Raw genomic sequence first — 13,828 nt, forward strand, 5'->3', positions numbered from 1 at the left:
GGCCTACCCCCAGGGGTACAATGGTAATCTGGCCGAGTGTTGGGCCCGGTTGTCAGTGTCTATGGTGGCCGGCTTCTCCGCCGGCAACTAGGGCCCGCCGCCTGGTGGGACCCGCCGGTTGTCTCGTACTTGGCCGACAGGCCGCGTCCGCCGCTCGCGGGTCTTGCCGGCTGCTTAGTACTGTAGCCGTGCTGCTGATGATGCATGCTTTGTCGGGGAAGGCGTGGCTACAGTCCCGCCGCCTGGTGGGCGATCACTATAGCCACTCCCCGTCTCTTCTGATTAATGGCGCACAGACTTTGGGGGAGGGGGAGGGCCGCCTGGTCAGGAGTCGGCCTCCCCTAAGCCGACTGGTCAGGGCTCACCGCCTTCTGGCTTCTCACGGACAGGTGGGGCGCGCCGCCTGCTGGCCGTACCGACAGCCCGTCGTGGGAGCATGGCCTTCTCTACCATGAATGATGTCATAGGCTGCGTGGCAACAGTGTCGCGCCGGGCGCGGGATGTCCGCCTAGTACGCTGCACTGTGGCCACGCTCCGCCCTGGATTCGAGGGTGGCAGGCTGCATTGTAGCCACGCCCCGTCTCGTCGTGATTATGTGAGTGCAAACTTTGAGGACACGAGGGGCCGCCTGGTAGGAGCCGACCTCTCTGGAGGCCGCCTGCTAGGAGTCGGCCCACCTCGAGGCTGCCTTCTGGAGTCCGCCAGCCTCTGGCAGCCGGCCCAAGAAGGCGGCACTTCGTCATGGATGCTTGAGGGGCGCAGTCGGCCCCGATGTCTTGAAATACCATGGGGGGCTGATGATGCTACCCGTGGTCATTTACTCCAACATCACATAAAATTTACATCCAGTCCAAACAGGGCATTAGTTAGTACACCTCAATTAATTATGAAACTAACACTGATGTCATTAGATATGTGAGATGTTTAACGTGTCATAAACTAGGATGGCTGCTAAATGCTCCTTCCATTCACAAATATAAGATGTTTTGGATATTTCAATGTGACTACATGCGGACTGAAATGAGTGAATAAACACACTAAAACATGTCTATATACATCCGATTCACAAAAAAGTTAGCACATCTTATATTTGTGAACAGAGGGAGTATCAGTTTGCTTCCATATGACGAGAACAAGTCAGCAAATGAGAGAATCAGTGTGGCTATGCATTTCAATGCCAATATGCCATAGTATTCACCTCATTCTTTTCTGCTTAGTTAGGTTCAACTCACGCCTTTTGCTCATAAAAAACAGTATGGCACCATGCTTGCTAAAATCAGAATGCTCAAACAGTCAAATATCTTGCTGACATATCCTTCATCACAGAAAACATTGATTGCGTGAAAATGTAAGTTATATTTTCTCAAGAAAGCAAGCATTTTCTGTAAACAAAGTTGCAACGGCACTATTGATGCACACAGTACAGACACTTCAAGGAAATTATTTGTGAAACTAATAAACCTGATGAATTAAAGTATTCATAATTGACATTTACACTAAGTGTCACAGGAAAAAGAACAGACTGACAATAGACTAGTGGGGCAATGAGGCATGGCCAAGAATGTTCATCTGCAGTGATAGATTTCTGTCGTCCGAATTTCTCTTTCCAACAAAGGTGACCCAGTTCATGAATTATTCCACCCACAATCTTTTGAGAAACCCATAACAACGTTAATCTATATCCCACATACTGCCTTGGTTTCTTTGAAAAAAATTGCAGGGGCTCTGGGTATCATACAACAGGTTTGGGGCAGGTGCTATATAGCAGACACTCAATTTGACTCCTCTGATCTACCAGTAAGAAGACATTCCACAAAATACCAGCTAGTTATTACAGCAGGATTCCATCTGATACAACACGGAAACCCTGAAACAGTCTATTCAGTTTGAGACCTCTCTACTCTCTTGCAGTCACACAATCGTTCCCCAGCCACTTCTCCAACAGAACAAACTACCGTACTGGTTAACAGTTTACACTCCTTCATTGATCATAAGGAAATAAAGAAACAGTCATTTCCAGTGTCCTATGCCACTAACCGCTACCTACAACACTGTTTACGCATTATCTCTATGTTTTAATGTTTAGAATTGCTCATGATCTCGTGGACAAAGATACACGAGATGATAAACCATATTGGGCTTGGCACTAATATTTAGATAAACCAGTCACCTAAACTTAGGGCTTTTAATAATATGGACTCCTTCCGGGGTACAACGTATCAGAGCTGCTGTAAGCCAACACGCGCAGCAGCTGGAGAAGAAAGCAACAAATGAGGCAAGGTCTCCTTGACATTGTACATACTATGTAGGGAAGCTACTAGGATATCCTTAAGATCATATACTCTTTGGTTGGTTTGGGAGTTGAGTTGGCCTCTTATTTGAGTCAGGATAGTTGTTTGCTAGTTTATCCTACAAAGAACATGTGTCTTAAGTTATTTCTCCATCTCGGCAAGAATGAATAAACCAGTTTTCCCCTAATCTGTCTACCACAGAGACGTGTGGCTAGCTGGGAATGAGCCCAGCCACATGCCAGTCGATGATTTCACTCTATCCTTTTAGCCTCTACACTCGTGTCCTGAGATGCACTCACTCCTTTGCCCTCCCCTCCCATTCCTTTCCTCAATTTGCCAAATACCAAACTAGCTGCACAATGAAGTACAGATAAAGAAGAAGATACTATTGTTCAGAGTTAATGGTGTCTTGGTAGTGATAGTGCATGTGTAGAAGGTTTGTGTTGAACACTTGACATGAAACAAATCAATGCATTTATAAGCTCTGCGAAGTATGAACAAAAAAGAAAATAACTGCAGTAGATATAGTGCAAAGTTATTCTCCTGACTTTCTATCACGCTTAACTAGCTCCTAATCCAATAACCAGAGCAAATTTACCACCAACCATGGTGTCCAGAAATATAATGGGATTACACATCCTTCACAGGATCAGCGAAATTCAAGTGTGTAACTGTTCATGATATCTATTTTAACTCTGATTTACACAACATGGTTCATCGCAATTTGCAACAAATGTTCAAACAATACTCTACTTTAATAACATTAGCTCAACAAGCTGTTCATATTTTATCTAGTAGAAATAAAGGCCAAGCTTCCAGCACGTGCCAAGACTCAAATTTATTTAGTAATCTACACATATTATTTATCTGTCTCTTCTATAAAGATAGGTCCTGATCATTTACTGAAGTAACATATCGCGTGTAACCTTTCTTCTATCGAGAGAATGTCCACTCATCATTGGAAAAGAAAAGGCAGAGGGACAATACCTAAGCCCTCCAAAAGCAAGGTTCACTTGTAAGTTCTAACAAGCAAGCAACATTTCAAGCTGTTCAATGCGACAACTGATTTATTTATTTTCTGCAACAAGGCATTTCAGGCGAAGAGAGACAGGTATAATCAATACTAATTACGCTCCCGAAAGCATGTGGCAAATTATGACCAAGGAAATAAATAAGGGATACACAAGATAATACAACGCCGAGACAAACCAAAATGTTTAGGGACATGACAGGGCATTTGGAAATGCATACGGCATCTGCCATCATCATCAGATAAATTTCAACAACAAAACAGAAACAGAAATATAGTGTTCAGCCCAGGTCCCATCAATATCAGATTGGTACATCACAAGTTCACAACCATCCTTATTGGAAGCAAAACAGAACAGAGGCAACCTAGGTTTGGAGGCAGACCTGGGGCGCGCGCTCGCGGATCACTCGGACAGGGCTTCGGCGGAGGCGGAGGCGGCGGAGAGCTCCTGCTGCTGGAGGCGCTCGAGCGCCTTGTGGTGCGCCCAGGTCTCGAGGGTGAGGTCGGGCTTGGCGTTGAGCCCGACGCCGAGGATGACGACGGTGAGGAAGGAGGTGACGTAGCAGGGGAGCTCCCAGTCCTCCCACTTGCGCGACTCGCCCGGCGGCGGCGGCGTGCGGTTCATCGGGTACCCCTTGGGCCGCACCTCGTGGCCGGGCGTCGTCCACCGGCCCCCGCCGTCGCCGTGCCCGCCGCGGAGGCGCGCCGCCGCGCTCAGCCGCGCCCGCAGCATCCCTCCCGCCGCCGACGAGATCGCCCGCATCGTGCCCGGTTGGTGCGCGTGTGCGAGGTGGGGATTGGAGATCGGAGAGAGAGGGGTCGCCGATTTGGGGGCTGCTGATCTGCGGAGACGAGGAGGCTGGCTGGGGTGTGGACGCTGCAGAGTGCAGAGAGTGGTGTAAGTGGGCTGGACTTGGTCAGTGTTGGGCTATGCTAGGAAGAAGTGGGGTGATCTTTAGTGGGCCGGAGGTTGGAAGTAGCGAGTATATTTTCAAAGAAATATGGACTAGTTCTAAAAGGGACCGCCGAAAAAAACATAGAATTTCCTCTCCAAATGAGATGAGAATATGTTTCAAGCATATTTTTTTAATATTAGCTATGTGTGTGTCATTCCCCCCAAAAGAAAAGCTATGTGTTATATATATATATAGACGAGAATATGCTTTAAGATTTTTTTTAATAGCTATGTGAATTATTTCTAGATTTTGGTCGGTTCTTTCACTTAATTACTGCAGCTGTACTTTTGCAAGTCGTGATTTAATAAAGACTGCCATATTTCTTAAACAAAAACTGACATGAAATTCTCTCAAAAAAAAATACTAAGGCATTCTTTTGTCAATATATCAGCAAAAACTTCTAGAAACTTCTACGCTCAAATCTGAAAAATGAATGATAGCTCCATCTACTTGGCCTGGCTTTTGTTAGGGGAGAAATGATTCTGGAGTATGAAAAACTAATAGGACAAAACACAAGCCATTGATCAGCTCTCTCAAACTGTCACAGCATACTAAACTTCATCATTCGTCCACTTTAGGTGGAAGGTTCACTTGAACAAGTACTGACAAGTGCAAATCGGCTCACATGACTCAGCTTCTACAGTCTTGAATTCAAGCTCAGAACACAGCCAAGACAGGGACTCTCCATACATGCAGACAGCAGAAATCAGTAAAGCATGCTGTTTGGGATTGGATCGTTTATTTATACACTTCCCAAAAGAATACCCCATGTTTGCAGACAGCAGAAATCAACAAAGTGTGCTGTTTTGAATTGGGATCTTTTATTTAAAGATATCACACAAGAATCGTGGCTTATTCATCGTGGATAAGGGTGAGATTCAGCTGGTCCGCTATTGAACATCCAGCGACTGCCAATCGTGGAACGACAGCCCGTCAATAGTGGATGGCCGGAAGAGGAGCGGGTTAACGTCCCACCCTTCCAGGCTTCCTCTCGACCATCTCATCCTGACATTGTCAACCTCCAGGCCTGAGATGTGCTCCAGCATCATACCGCCAGTCCTGTGCTTTACCATCTTCTGGCACCCAGGTCGGTAGTCATACAGGCCCCCAGTGTAGTTTGTCCACCTCTTGTAGGTCAGGTCAACATTCTGGAACTTCAAGTTGCGAAGCAAGCCGTGCTTCGATCCAGCCAGGAAAACACCGTTTTCTGATACTGACGAGATGTTGATGAAACGAACATCTGAAATGGTGCCTTCTTTGGAATCAGGGTGCCTTGGACAGGTAGTGATGTAGATCGGTTCAGCTCTCCCCCACCATGAAGGATGGTAGTACCTAGTGCGCATTTTGATGTTTGAGAATGTCACATCACTAACGTTCCCTGCAAAATTATGTATCTCCAAATCAGGATGCTTAAATGGCACACTAATTAAAGCAATAGCTCAAAGTACAACATAGGATCACTGCTAAGTAAAATTTCAAGGTGCCAAACCAATTCAACACTTTATCCAGAGACAAATTTAAGCCCAAGCACTACCTGTTAATTATTATCTTTGCTTGGCCTAGGAGGGGAGCCGGGGCAGTGCCCCCCACCCCCCCTCCCACCCCCAATGCCTCAAAGTGGCAATCAACATATCAGTTTTTTTAATAAGATATTCAGTTATGCCGCCTGATAGTATGATAGTTCATTGACAATTGGAAGCAAAAAAAAATACCTCCATCACGGATCTGCATTCCAAGTCCTCGATGCGAATCAACTATAGTAATGTTGTCAAAGAGCAGCTTCTCAAAGTTGAAAAAGCTTGCGCTTCCAAATTTGATAGCGCACGATTTAGTACGGATCCAGCAATTTGTTGCTGTCAAGTTGTAAACAGGCCCTGTGCTAGACTTTGGGCAGATCGCATCATCTCCGGTGTCTATGTGGCAATCGGTGATGATCGTGTTGTTTGAATCCTCGATGTCAATTCCGTCATTGTTAGGAGTGTTGAAATCCCCGTATATAGAGACATTGCGGATCACCGAGTTGTCACACCTGACAAGATGCAGGCTGCAGAGAATGCAAGCATATATCAAGTAACAGTTGAAAGAAATTTTCATTTTTCTAGTTCAGTGATTCTACCAAAGTGTGTTTAAAGTCTGTAGTGGACATATAACATGTAAGAGCTAATAACAGCAACTGATTGCAAATGTGTGTAGTTGGTTAACTACTAGTATCATTATGAACTGATTGCTAATCTTACCAAATAGTATCGTTCTGTCTCGAGTGAACCGACAACAAGTAGTAACAACTAATAACAGCAGCTGAAGGCGAATGTGTGTGCTTCTAGTATCATCAGAGTTCAGAGTGAAAGGATTAGACAAGTCAGCGCATTTACATGACTACACTACATTTGTTCAATCAGTCCAGAGGTTTCGCCAATGTATGTTCTATGAGTTGGATCAGAGCGAAGCTAGGGAGCAAGAAGAGCTGACCACCACAGGGCCGGCTGGTTGAGGGTGATGTCATGGACCGCGACGTCCTTGGAGTTGATGAAGCCGACGAGCCGCGGGCGGCACTCGTCGCCCAGGCAGTCCCCCGTGGCGTTCCAGCTGACCATGATGTTCTTCTGGGCGCTGGGCGTGACGACGAAGGCGCCGCCCTGGCCGTTGATCTCGCCGCCGCCGGTGACGCCCGCGCCGGTGGTGTTCTCGGCCAGCACGACGTACCAGCGGCGCGACTCGGGCGGGTAGTCCCGCTGGCGGGTCCCGCCCAGCAGCCGCGCGCCGGGGGCCACGTCGAGCACCACGCCCGAGCGGAGGCGCACGGTCGCCGTCAGGTAGTCCCCGGGCGCCGGGAGCAGCACGCGGCCGCCCCCCGCCGCCGCGCAGGCGTCGACGGCCGCCTGGATGGCCGCCGTGTCGTAGCGCGACCCGTCGCCCGCCGCGCCGTAGTCCGCCACGGAGAAGACGCGGGCGGGCGCGGGCCGCGCGGCGGCCGGGAGCAGCAGCAGCAGGGCCGCGAGCAGGAGGAGAGGGGGCGCTGCCATTGCGGCGGTGACTCGTGTGCTCGTCTCCGAGCTAGCGATGGTGGAGCTGCTGTGGGAGCATGGGGTGGGAAGGAACCGCACGCGAAAGGCTCGGCTTTTGCGGTTGGATCGGAGGACATGTCGCCGTCAGGAGCAGGGGGGAGGAGGAAGATGATGTGGGGGCGAGAAAGGGGTTTGTTGCTGCTGAAAGGGGGTGAGCGGATAAAGCTGCTGCAGAGTGCTGACTGGGAGCTGATCGGAGTCGGACCGGTTGTTTTTGCGCGAATCGATCGGGAGCTGTGTTTGACTTGTTTTTTTTAGGGGGTGTTTGACTTGCTTAAATGAGTAAAATGCACTTGAAATTGTAGTACCTGCAGACCCGTTCTTATGGAAGCCGGATATTTAGGTCTTGTATAATGCAAGGCGCTTATAAGGAATAAACCAATTTATTAAGCATCAGTGTTTATTTTTGAGGAGCACACACTTAGAGCTAGTTCTTTTAAGGTGATTCTCAACAACCGAGCCTGGGGAATCAATAAGCTGAAAAGAACTCCGACTTGCTTCTCCAACATCATCCAAGAATCATCAGAATCAGTGTAATGAAAATTCGGCTCAAACCCATGAGATTCTAGCGATATTGTGAGCTCCTGCAAAATAAAACGGTTTAAATTAAGTCACTACCTATATTAGAGCTTGGAATTACATCCAATATGCCACCAACCCCAAAAAAAGAATATTCCACTCGAGCCGAACACCATCGCACACATGAAAACAATCATGCCAGCCCCTTTTTTTCTCTCACTCGACTCCCCAGCCGCCACTAGTTCCCTCGATCCCCAACCGCCTCCAACATCGAACGCCGCCTCGGTCTCACTGGCACCTCCCGCCCTGCCCTCGTCGGAGCTCGCCTGATCTCGCCAAGCAGCTCCGGCCCTGCCTTGTTGGAGCTCGCCCTGCCCTCGCATGAGCTCACTTGAGGCCGTCTCATCCCTCCCCGCTCTCTGGTGAGCTCCTCTTCCTCCTCGGCTCCCCGTCTCCTCTGACCTCCTCCCTGTTAAATTGATGGCCGATGCCAATGGTGGTAAATTGATGGCTGCGTGTCAATGGTCTCTGTTAAAACGATTGCTAGATGATTTGTTAGTTGCTTGTTTGCTAAATGGATGAATGGTGCTCTTGTCCATGCTACTATGAATAGAGGATCTGCATGTAAATTTTCTTGGCTACTATCAATGTTCAAATGTATAACGAATGGTGCATACGTTTGGTTCTTTTTTGCTGCTGCTTGGTCGATAGATGGATCAGTGTATGTGCTAATGGATATATGTTGTAGATGGAGAAAGTTGAAAAACCCAAGGGACCCAAAGTAAACTGGGACAGTGCGGCGCATACCAATTCTATGGATGTGTGCGTAGAGGAGGTGCGAGCTAATCACCGCTCCGGCACCACTTTGACCGACATAGGAAAGCTAATTTGGTTAGAAAGTTCAACGATACAAAGGGCAACAATACCATGTACCAGAGTTTCAACAACACCTGCCGATGGGGAGACATGAGACATCCGACCATCATCTCGGGCCGAACACCATTGCACACACACAAAACATCGGGTCAGCCTGTTTTTTTCTTTCTCTCTCGCTCGACTCCCCAGTGGCCACCGGTTCCCTCGATCTGAAGGAAATACGCCCTAGAGGCAATAATAAAGTTGTTATTTATATTTCCTTGTATCATGATAAATGTTTATTATTCATGCTAGAATGTATTAACAGAAAACTTAGTACATGTGTGGATACATAGACAAACAGAGTGTCCCTAGTATGCCTCTACTAGACTAGCTCGTTAATCAAAGATGGTTAAGTTTCCTAACCATAGACATGTGTTGTCATTTGATGAACGGGATCACATCATTAGAGAATGATGTGATGGACAAGACCCATCCGTTAGCTTAGCACTATGATCGTTTAGTTTATTGCTATTGCTTTCTTCATGACTTATACATGTTCCTCTGACTATGAGATTATGCAACTCCCGAATACCGGAGGAACACCTTCTGTGCTATCAAACGTCACAACGTAACTGGGTGATTATAAAGATGCTCTACAGGTGTCTACGATGGTGTTTGTTGAGTTGGCATGGATCGAGATTAGGATTTGTCACTCCATGTATCGGAGAGGTATCTCTCGTCCCTCTCGGTAATGCACATCACTATGAGCCTTGCAAGCAATGTGACTAATGAGTTAGTTGCGGGATGATGCATTACGGAATGAGTAAAGAGATTTGCCGGTAACGAGATTGAACTAGGTATGATGATACCGACGATCGAATCTCGGGCAAGTAACATATCGATGACAAAGGGAACAACGCATGTTGTTATGCGGTTTGACCGATAAAGATCTTCGATGCTACGATGGAGATCAAGGTGTCAAGCCGGTGACGATGGTGATCATGACGGTTCTTTGGAGATGGAGATCAAAGGCACAAGATGATGATGGACATATCATATCAGTTATTTTGATGGCCTGTGATGTTTATCTTTTATGCATCTTATTTTGCTTAGTACGGCGGTAGCATTATAAGATGATCTCTCACTAAATTCAAGGTATAAGTGTTCTCCTTGAGTATGCACCGTTGCTACAGTTCGTCGTGCTGAGACACCACGTGATGATCGGGTGTGATAAGCTCTACGTTCACATACAACGGGTGCAAGCCAGTTTTGCACACGCAGAATACTCGGGTTAAACTTGACGAGCCTAGCATATGCAGATATGGCCTCGGAACACTGAGACCAAAAGGTTGAACGTGAATCATATAGTAGATATGATCAACATAGTGATGTTCAACATTGAAAACTACTCCATCTCACGTGATGATTGGACATGGTTTAGTTGATATGGATCACGTGATCATTTAGATGACTAGAGAGATGTCTATTTGCACACGTTCTTAAGTAATATGATTAATTGAACTTTAACATATCATGAACTTAGTATCTGATAGTATTTTGCATGTTTATGTTGTTGTAGATCAATGGCCCATGCTACCGTTCCCTTGAATTTTAATGCGTTCCTAGAGAAAGCTAAGTTGAAAGATGATGGTAGCAATTACACGGACTGGGTCCGTAACTTGAGGGTTATCCTCATTGCTGCATAGAAGAATTACGTCCTGGAAGCACCACTAGGTGCAAGACCCGCTGCAGGAGCAACTCCGGGCGTTATGAACGTCTGGCAGAGCAAAGCTGATGACTACTCGATAGTTTATGTTGGGGAACGCAGTAATTTCAAAAAAAAATCCTACGCACACGCAAGATCCATCTAGGTGATGCATAGCAACGAGCGGGGAGAGTGTGTCCACGTACCCTCGTAGACCGAAAGCGGAAGCGTTTAGTAACGCGGTTGATGTAGTCAAATGTCTTCGCGATCCAACCGATCCAAGTACCGAACGCACGGCACCTCCGCGATCTGCATACGTTCAGCTTGGTGACGTCCCTCGTACTCTTGATCCAGCTGAGGCTGAGGAAGAGTACCGTCAGCACGACAGCGTGGTGGCAGTGTTGATGAAGTTACCGATGCAGGGCTTCGCCTAAGCACTACAGCGATACGACCGAGGTGGAAATCTATGGAGGGGGGCACCGCACACGGCTAAGACAACTGTCAACTTGTGTGTCTTGGGGTGCCCCCTCCCCCGTATATAAAGGAGTGGAGGAGGGGAGGGCCGGCCCTCATAGGGCGCGCCCAAGGGGGGAGTCCTACTCCCAGTAGGAGTAGGTTTCCCCCCTTCCCTTGTTGGAGTAGGAGAAGAAGGAAGAGGGATGGAGAGGGAAGGAAAGGGGGGGCACCCAATTCGGATTGGGCTGGGGGGGGCCTCCACCTGCCACCTCCTCCTCTCTCCCACTAAGTCCCAATAAGGCCCATTGACTCCCCAGGGGGTTCCAGTAACCCCCCGGTACTTCGGTAAATGCCCGAACTCATCCGGAACCCTTCCGGTGTCCAAACATAGCCTTCCAATATATCGATCTTTATGTCTCGACCATTTAGAGATTCCTCGTCATGTCCGTGATCACATCCGGGACTCCGAACAACCTTCGGTACATCAAAACACATAAACCCATAATACCGATCGTCATCAAACGTTAAGCGTGCGGACCCTACGATTTCGAGAACTATGTAGACATGACCGAGACTCACTTCCGGTCAATAACCAATAGCGGAACCTGGATGCTCATATTGGTTCTTACATATTCTACGAAGATCTTTATCGGTCAAACCGCATAACAACATACGTTGTTCCCTTTGTCATCGATATGTTACTTGCCCGAGATTCGATCGTCGGTATGATCAGACCTAGTTCAATCTCGTTACCGTCAAGTCTCTTTACTCGTTCTGTCGTGGAATTAACACGTCAGATGTCCTAGGTGTAAGGACTTAGTCGTGAGGCCAGCGCATCTATGTAGTAGCTTGAGAGGGGTTGATTGGGATGAGAGACGCAGGGCGGATCAACGCACAAGACAAGGGTTTAGACAGCTTCGGGCCCCGGGAAACATCATCCGGTAACAACCCTACATGCTGTTTGAGGCTAAGTCTCATTATGCTCATGAGAGAGTCGCCGGGAACCGGCTCTCGGTGTCTAGCCCTAGAGATTGATTCTTGTTCCTTGTCCCTCTTGGGGAGCCCTGCCCCTCTTTATATAAGTTAGAGGGGCGGGTTACATGTGGAGTCCTAGTAGGACTAGGACTAGTCTATCTTCTCTTACAAGTTAATTACAAGTCCGGGTCTTGCTTCCTCGTAAAGGAAATATTCGTCATCCCTTCCTTCTTAAGCCGGCCCACCATAACATGAGCCGGCCTTCTGGGCCTTGGGCCTAGTCTTCTATCTGACCCGCCCGCCGGGTTACTAATGAGTCGCCAAGATCAGGCAGGTTATCTGTGAATCGCCAAGCTCCGGGCGGGTCACCAGTGAGTCGCCAATTCCAGCCGGGTCATACCGCGGGATATATCCCCGACACGTTCTGTAATGCATCATCCCACAACTAACTCATTAGTCACATTGCTTGCAAGGCTTATAGTGATGTGCATTACCGAGAGGGCCCAGAGATACCTCTCCGACAATTGGAGTGACAAATCCTAATCTCGATCTATGCCAATTCAACAAACACCATCGGAGACACCTGTAGAGCATCTTTATAATCACCTAGTTACGTTGTGACGTTTGATAGCACACTAAGTGTTCCTCCGGTATTCGGGAGTTGCATAATCTCATAGTCAGAGGAACATGTATAAGTCATGAAGAAAGCAATAGCAATAAACTAAACGATCATAGTGCTAAGCTAACGGATGGGTCTTGTCCATCACGTCATTCTCTAATGATGTGATTCCGTTCATCAAATGACAACACATGTCTATGGTCAGGAAACTTAACCATCTTTGATTAACGAGCTAGTCAAGTAGAGGCATACGACACTCTGTTTTGTCTATGTATTCACACATGTACTCAGTTTCCCGTTAATACAATTCTAGCATGAATAATAAACATTTATCATGATATAAGGAAATATAAATAACAACTTTATTATTGCCTCTAGGGCATATTTCCTTCAGTCTCCCACTTGCACTAGATACAATAATCTAGTTCACATCGCCATGTGATTTAACACCAATAGTTCACATCACCATGTGATTAGTTCACATTGCCATGTGACTAATACTCAAAGGGTTTTACTATAATCAATAATCTAGTTCACATCGCTATGTGATTAACACCCAAAGAGTACTAAGGTGTGATCATGTTTTGCTTGTGAGAGAAATTTTAGTCTACGGGTCTGCAACATTCAGATCCATATGTATTTTGCAAATTTCTATGTCTACAATACTCTGCACGGAGCTACTCTAGCTAATTGCTCCCACTTTCAATATGTATCTAGATCGAGACTTAGAGTCATCCAGATCGGGGTCAAAGCTTGCATCAACGTAACTCTTTACGACAAACTCTTTGTCACCTCCATAACCGAGAAACATTTCCTTATACCACTAAGGATAATTTTGACCGTTGTCCAGTGATCCACTCCTGGATCACTATTGTACCCTCTAGCCAAACTTATGGTGAGGTACACAATAGGTCTGGTACACAGCATAGCATACTTTATAGAACCTATGACTGAGGCACGGGCAATGACTTTTTATTCCCTTTCTATTTTCTGCCATGGTCGGGTTTTTAGTCTTTACTCAACTTCACACCTTGCAACACAGGCAAGAACTCCTTCTTTGACTGTTCCATTTTGAACTACTTCAAAAACTTGTCAAGGTATGTACTCATTGAAAAAATTTATCAAGCTTCTTGATCTATCTCTATAGATCTTGATGCTCAATATGTAAGCAACTTCACCGAGGTCTTTCTTTGAAAAACTCCTTTTAAACACTCCTTTATGCTTTCCAGAAAATTCTACATTATTTCCGATCAACAATATGTCATTCACATACACTTATCAGAAATGATGTAGTGCTCCCACTCACTTTCTTGTAAGTACAGGCTTCACCGCAAGTCTGTATAAAACTATATGC

At 46.8% G+C, this 13,828-nt stretch overlaps 2 protein-coding genes across 2 annotated transcripts; both read right to left on the reverse strand.

The window, feature by feature from the left end:
* Positions 1–3,405: 3,405 nt before the first annotated feature.
* On the reverse strand, positions 3,406–4,200 carry LOC123121918 (uncharacterized). The gene has a single exon (XM_044542011.1). It carries the CDS (start codon positions 4,082–4,084, stop codon positions 3,725–3,727), a length of 360 nt encoding a protein of 119 aa, XP_044397946.1. The 5' UTR covers positions 4,085–4,200; the 3' UTR covers positions 3,406–3,724.
* Positions 4,201–4,797: 597 nt separating this feature from the next.
* Positions 4,798–7,440, reverse strand: LOC123121917 (probable polygalacturonase). The gene is made up of 3 exons (XM_044542010.1): positions 6,747–7,440; positions 5,990–6,321; positions 4,798–5,655 (listed from the first exon to the last, which is right to left on the reverse strand). The coding sequence occupies exons 1-3, from the start codon at positions 7,298–7,300 to the stop codon at positions 5,168–5,170; spliced, it is 1,374 nt and encodes a 457-aa protein (XP_044397945.1). The 5' UTR covers positions 7,301–7,440; the 3' UTR covers positions 4,798–5,167.
* Between the last annotated feature and the right edge of the window lie 6,388 nt (positions 7,441–13,828).

Source organism: Triticum aestivum, chromosome 5D (genome assembly GCF_018294505.1).
Source record: "Triticum aestivum cultivar Chinese Spring chromosome 5D, IWGSC CS RefSeq v2.1, whole genome shotgun sequence".
NCBI lineage: Eukaryota > Viridiplantae > Streptophyta > Magnoliopsida > Poales > Poaceae > Triticum > Triticum aestivum.